This window comes from Chrysochloris asiatica, unplaced genomic scaffold, assembly GCF_000296735.1.
Source record: "Chrysochloris asiatica unplaced genomic scaffold, ChrAsi1.0 scaffold00374, whole genome shotgun sequence".
NCBI lineage: Eukaryota > Metazoa > Chordata > Mammalia > Afrosoricida > Chrysochloridae > Chrysochloris > Chrysochloris asiatica.
This window is the reverse complement of record NW_006408892.1, coordinates 2,072,192-2,079,248: the sequence shown is the minus strand read 5'-3', so window position 1 is coordinate 2,079,248 and position 7,057 is coordinate 2,072,192. Positions and strand designations below refer to the sequence as shown.

The 7,057-nt window shown below is 53.0% G+C and overlaps 1 protein-coding gene across 1 annotated transcript; it reads left to right on the top strand.

The window, feature by feature from the left end:
* The first annotated feature begins 923 nt into the window (after positions 1 to 923).
* Positions 924 to 6,265, top strand: MEF2B (myocyte enhancer factor 2B). The gene is made up of 9 exons (XM_006876348.1): positions 924 to 977; positions 1,914 to 2,117; positions 3,966 to 4,100; positions 4,591 to 4,738; positions 4,862 to 4,995; positions 5,077 to 5,170; positions 5,348 to 5,459; positions 5,738 to 5,959; positions 6,001 to 6,265. Exons 1-9 carry the CDS (start codon positions 924 to 926, stop codon positions 6,263 to 6,265), a joined length of 1,368 nt encoding a protein of 455 aa, XP_006876410.1.
* Positions 6,266 to 7,057: the final 792 nt, after the last annotated feature.

Genomic DNA, 7,057 nt, shown 5'->3' with positions numbered 1-7,057 from the left:
GCAAACCTGCCTCCTGCCAACAGGCACACAGTCCATTGGTCTAGAGTCCGCAACTGCTCTGTCTCTCCGTGTCAGTGGCTGACTTTTCCAAAGTAAATTGCCAAGTCTTTCTTTTGAAGTACCTCTGGGTGGATTTGAACCTACAGCCTTTAGGTTAACAGCCAAATACAGTCACCATTTGTATTACCCAAGGATTCCCATTAAACAATAACTCCTCTTTACCCCTTTTGGCTCCTGGTAACCACAAATCTACTCTCTGCCTCTATGAATTTGTCTATTCTAGGTACTTCTTACAAATGAAATCACATGACCTTTTGTGTCTGACTTCTTTCACGCATTTCTCTTTATGACTGAGTGTTACTCCATTTTATGGGCAGCCCACCTGATGGGTTGTTTCCACCTTTTGGCTATTGTGAACGGCGCTGCAATGAACACTGGTGTGCACCTATCTGTTTGAGTCCCTGCTTTCAGGGTTAACCCATTTCATCTCTAGACAACACTGGAGAGTTGCTACTGTTAATCTTCCCACTGTACAGATAGGAAAACTGAGGCCCAGGGAGGTCAGGTGGCTTGATATCCACAGTTTCTGGGGCAGAGGCCTTTTGCATCTTGCTCTTCCGGTCTTGGTCAGCCTTCTCTTCCTGTAGAATTGGTTCAAGAGTGTTTATTGAGCTTTTCTGCATGTTCCGACTGGTCTGGGGCAGAGACTACCATGGTCTCTACAGCAGGGACCTAGCCTGTCCTGACATAGGGACCTAACCTGTCCTGACTTCCCTCTTTATCTCCTTTTCAGTGCCTGACCTGGGACTGGCAAGGGCCCGCAGAGGACAGGAGGGTGACTGGGGTTCTCGGCCCCACTCTCTACCCCCACACTGTTCTCTCTTCCTTCTCCCCACCAAGGTTGTACCAACCAGCCTGGGACGATGGGGAGGAAAAAAATCCAGATCTCACGCATTCTCGACCAAAGGAACCGGCAGGTGAGCTCCTGGAACTGGGGAAGAGGCATTCCTGGCAGGGAGCTCAGCCTGCGCAAAGGCCTGTCCATTTTGAGGATCTTCAAGCAAAAGTTCTTGTTAGAACCCAGGGGTGGGGTGAGGAGGAGGAGGAAGGGCCTGCATGCGGTATTATTGTTGTTGTCCGGTGCCGTTGAGTCTGTTCCAACTCTTAGTGACGCTATGCACAATAGAGTAAACACTGCCCAGCACCATCCTCACAATTATTGTTATGTTTGAGCACATTGCTGCTGCCACTGGGGCAATCCATCTCATTGGGGCTCTTCCTCTTTTTCATTGATCCTCCACTTGCTTATCTTCCAGCATTGTATCTGACACTGTGCCACTGCTATACATAAGGTTTTCAGTGTTAAACATTCAGAAGTTGTCCGCTTCTCCTTGTTTGTCTTAGTCTGGAAGCTCAGCTAAAGCCTGTCCACCATGAGTGACCCTGCTGGTATTTAAAATACCAGTGACATAGCTTCCAGAATCACAGCAATGTGCAAGCCACCACAGTAGGACCAACTGACAGACGAGTGATGGATGCAGCATTAGGGAGCTTGATAATTTAGCCTGTGATCATTTTCATGATCATTTACTCATTCATTCTCTCTGATAACAGGAGTCCTTAGTCAGAGGTGAGATGGAGCTGCACACAGATGCATCCAAACCCAGGGGAATCCTGGAGAGTCTGTGCCCTGTCTAGGAGAATAAGGAAGATGTCCCAAAGGAGTGGACATTTGGGCTGGGTTTTGAAGTATGAATAGGAGTTTCCCAGGTTGAGCCATGAAAAGGAGCAGTGCAGACTGAAAACACAAGTATAACTGAGGCACAGGCCATGTTTAGGAACACTGAGGTGCCTCTACCTCCTCTGTTCCACCTCAAATTCATGTCTTCTCCCATCCTTGCCTGTGGATACAGGTGACGTTCACCAAACGGAAGTTTGGGCTGATGAAGAAGGCATACGAGCTGAGCGTGCTCTGTGACTGTGAAATCGCCCTCATCATCTTCAATAGCGCCAACCGCCTCTTTCAGTATGCAAGTACGGATATGGACCGTGTGCTACTGAAGTACACGGAATACAGTGAGCCCCATGAGAGCCGCACCAACACCGACATCCTTGAGGTACCTGGGGCCCCTCACATCCACAAGACCCAACACACCCAGCACGCTATGAGTCCAGTGACTCCTGGGTTGGACACAAGTCTGGTGGGTGGTACATCTGATAAAAGCAGGTTTGGGGGCACAGAGGGCCCTTCCAGGCAGGGGCACTTGCTGTGCTCAAGGCTGACCATGAGCCCCACACACATTGTGTGATTTTGGTAGGCAGTTTCCTCTGCAGGCAGGGACAAGAGACTCAGAGTTCTCACCACCTGTAAAAATCACACAGCCAGTATGTGGAGGAGGCAGAATAATAACCAGGTCTGTCTGTCTGTCTGTCTGTCTGTCTCCAGGATTATGCTCTTAAGTGCCTGTTGTGATAAATAGGAAGAGAGAAAAAACAGATACAGAGAGAGAGGGAGTCAGAGACAGAAGGGAAGAGACAGACACAGAGCAAGACAGAGAGGGAAAGGTGGAAGGAGAGATGAGATGGAGAGACAGATACAGAGAGAGAAGAAAAGACAGAGAGACACAGTTCAAGATAGAGACACAGAAAAGCAAAAACAGAGGAGAGACTGCGAGAAAAGCAAAGGGAGAGAAAGACAGAGTCAGAGACACACACTGAAGACGAGTCAGAGACACACACTGAAGACGAGTCAGAGAGAGGGAGAGATGGAGAGCAGAGTAAAGGCACAGAGACAGGGAGAGGTGGCTGCGGAGCTTGTTGGGATTGTCCCTTTTGGACTTGGCTCTCCCATTTCCACAGAGATAAAGAGAAATGGGGAGAGATGGAGACTAAAAAGCTCTGCAGAGAAAACCCCGGCACCAGGTGGTTCAATCCCATAGCATCCACAATTGGCTGTTTAAGGTGGGATTTTCACCCAAGATACAGAAGCTGGAACCAAGGGGCTAGGGAGAGCAGTGGAGCCAGGGCTGTATCCTAGTACCCCCATTGCTGGGAGGGAACTGGAGGATGTAAGTCAGCAGTCGCTATGAGGCGCTGCTTGGGAGAGCCTATGACATTGTCCTCAGACCCTCATTCTACCAATATATATTAAGCACCTACTATGTGCCAGACTCCCTGGCTGTACATATTGATGGAATCGATATCTGAGCCATGTTCAGGAGCAGTTTTTGGATATAACCAGCAGGCCTGGGTGTACTACAGCCCCTGCTGTGTAATCTTGGTGGGTCGATTGTCCTCTCTGTGCCTAGGAAGGGACAGCAGTGCCCAGCATATAGTTGGAATTCCATTCATGGTAACTCACTGGGATCTTAGAGGGTTTTTTTTTTTTTTTGCCTAGAGCAAATTGTGCCTACTATACACCATCCTCCACACAATTGGTACTTAAAAAATAGCATCCACTCCATAGAGTTGACTCTGCCTCATGATGACTACAGGACAGCGTGGAAGTGCCCCATAACGTTTCCAAGGCTACAAATCTTTACAGAAGTAGACTGCTATATCTTTCTTCCTCAGAGTGGCTGGTGGATTTGAAGTGCCAATGTTTTGGTTGGTAGCCAAGCACTATAACCACTGTGCAACCAGGGCTCCTCCAATTGGAACTTGTTATGTGCCACGGAGTCAGTTCCGACTCATAGTGACCCTGTAACAGGGATTCCAAGGCTGTAAATCTTTATGGGAGCAGAAAGCCTCACCTTTCTCCCACGGAACAGCTGGTAGTTTTGAACTGCTGACCCTGAGATTAGCAGTCCAATTCGTAACCACTACGCTACCAGAGCTCCTTAGTAGGTAGAACTTAGTAGGTGGTAAACCCACAGAGCTGAGTGGAGAAGGGCTCATTCTGCCCTCATAGACTCAGTTCCGTGGCTAGGGGATTGAGGGTCTACTTCATTGTCTCCTATTCCCAGACCTTGAAGCGGAGGGGTGTAGGCCTTGATGGGCCAGAGCTGGAGCCAGATGAGGGATCTGAGGGGCCGGGAGAAAAGCTGCGGAGGCTGGCAGGTGATGGGGGCAATCCAGCCCTGCCCCGACCCCGACTTTATGTAAGTGACTTCTGCCCTATTGTGAATGGGGTCCTCACCCCACCTTCTAGGACCCAGTGGTTGAGGTTGGGGCTGAGGGAGGGACCGCAGGCCAGCAGAGCCTAGAGTTTGGAGTGGGTCTCTGCTTAGGTAAGTAGTTAGAAAAGACTTCCTCAAAATGTGGACATTATAGCTGGGGCTTTGAAGGATGATTAAGAATTCAGTTCCATCTTTGTTTCTTTGATTCATCAAATGCCTCTTTGGTGCCCACTCCATGCTGAATGAGAAGGCTCAGCTTTGGGCCTAGCTGTTGAATCAGCCAGATGCAGGTTCCTCTAACCCTGTGGGTTCAGAGGGAAGGGGAGGGGAAACCCAGTGGGAGAAGCAGCTAGGATTTCATGATGACAGATGTTGGTCCCTGTGCTCCTTGGGATTTTCCTCCCAGGCTTTGGTACCTCCACCCTCCTTCCACCTGCCCCTACTGACCAGCCCTTCTTCCTTCTGCCAATAGCCAGCAGCTCCCGCTATGCCCAGTCCAGACATGGCGTATGGGGCTCTTCCCCCTCCAACCTGTGATCCCAATGGGCTTGGGGAGGCCCTGCCTGCCCAAAGTCGCCCATCCCCTTTCCGGCCAGCAGCCCCCAAAGCCGGACCCCCAGGTGAGTGCAGGGGAATGGGCCCTAGGCTGGGGGGCTCAGAGGGCTGTATGAGTAGATATGGGTACTAACCGTCTGATTGGACCTCACACTGCTTTCTCTGGGGATCTCCCCTTCCTCCTCCAGGCTTGGTGCATCCTCTTTTCTCCAGGGGCCACCTCACCACCAAGACACCACCCCCATTGTACCTGGCAGCAGAGGGCCTGAGGCCAGACCTGCCTGGGGGCTTGGCTGGAGGCTGTGGAGGCTTGAGTACTTCGGTGAGTCCTGGAGCAAGGCAGATGGAGCCAATGGGGCCTGAGCATGTGCCTCAGTGTCCTCCTCACCCCCTTTCTCCACAGAGAGGCCTCTACAGCAGCCTGCAGAGCCCCTGCTCAGCCACAGCCCCTGGACCATCTATCGGGGGCTTCCCCTTCCTCCCTGCAGGCCCCCCAGGTATGCACCACCACCCGGCTCTGCTGTAGGGAGCCTCCACACACCTGCCTGTTGGGGGGGGGAGGGGGTGTCCATGCTCCCCCACCTGCCAGGACTGAAAACTGGCTGGCAAGATGGGTTAGGCCTGGGCTGGGATCTCCTAGAGGCAGGACTCAGTCCATCCCTTCTGTTCTTCAGAATATGGCCTAGGTGACCCACCACCTCCCCCTGGCTTGCTGCAGCCTCCTGCCCTGGCTCCCTGGCAGCCCTCAAGAGGGGATGGCCCCCCGACTGCCTCAGCCCAGCCCAGGTAAGTGTCCAACTGTCCTCCCCCCACTTCCTGCCCAGTAAAGAGTCTGCCCCCGCCCTCCCCGCCTCCAGGTCCTCAGAATACCAGTCTCTGCTGTTCTCTAGTGGGAACTCCTGGTACTGCAAACCCCTCCCACCGGCTCCTGCAGGGGTGGGAGGCTATTTTGGAGGCCCCAGGAGGGCCATCGCCCCCTCCTTTCCCAGGGTCCCCTCCGAGGAGTCTAGGCTCCCTCCCTTTCTTCCCTCACTAAGTTCATGCCCTTACTCTCTCCTATGCAGCGGAGGCCGTGGCCTGGGTGAGGAGGGCCCCTCCACCCGCGGCGCCTCCCCGCCAACCCCCCCAATCAGCGTCAAGTCCGAACGCGTCTCGCCAGCCCCCGGGGGCCCGGGCGACTTTCCCAAGACCTTCCCTTTTCCGCTGCTTCTGGCCCGGCCCCTGGCAGAGCCGCTGCGGCCTGGCCCCCCCCTGCGCCGGCTACCCTCAGGGGATGTCTGGTCTCGGTAGGGGCGAGTGGGTGCTGTCCGACACTCATGCTGGACAGGCGAAGGACCTGGGACATCTGCCTCCAGCTCTCCTCCAAGATGACCCAGCAATACGGCTCTGGGGTTCGGGTTCGATGGGTGACGGGGGCTGAACTCATCCAGGGTCACGAGTTTGCCTGTCCTCCACCCCACCCCCACCCCCACCCCGTGTGTATCCATTCATCAATAAAATACCAGCGCACCCAAGTGGTGAACCTGGTGCCAGTCATCGCACCGAATCCACCCCCTTTCCAGCACCCAGCCCCAGAAGACCCTAAGACTTGAGGAAATCTAAAAGGTGACCTTAAGAAGGCCCATAGCACTGGGGACGTGAAACACACAGAGTGCCCACACAGAGGACTATGGGATTGGCACCTCTGGGTGATCTAGTGTAGGGTGAGAGGCTGAGGATTTTCCAGCACTCCAGGTGTTAACGAATCCTTTGAGTCTGGCTTACCCCATATGTGAGGACCCAGTCAGGTGTCCAGGAACCCGAGGCTACCTCAGAGGGCCTTCCATGATACATCCCAAGGAGAAAGCAGTTTTCCTCAACTGCCCCACCCTGGTCAGTGTAGTGTGTCCTGGTTCCAGTCCAGTGCCCTGAGACACCCAGAACGTGCAGCTCCAGCATGGTCCATTCTGTCTCTGGTCCTTCCTACTGGACTCTCAATCCCAAATCTCCTTTTTTGATTATTTGCCACCACCAGCGTCCAGCCCCGCTCATAGCCCCCTCCTTCAGGAAGAGAAGCCAGAGCTCTCTGATTGCTAACATAAACAGACAGGGAGTGTGTTGAGTAGACATGGCAGATCTGGACAGAAACGTGGAAAATAAAGAGTTTGACGTCAATGCTTATAAGATTCCTCCTCCAATACCCCTTAATGTTTCTGTACTAGATCCACAGTTGATTGACTCAACTCTGCCAGGGGTGGGTAAGCTCATCTTAACTCACAACTCCACTAAGACTTTAATCGGAGGGGTGTGGGCCGCATCCAACTCCGGAAGGCTAACTGGCAACCTTTCAAATCCCCACTTGTCACCCTTACAAGCCAGGAAAATCACAGGCTTACGTTCTACCT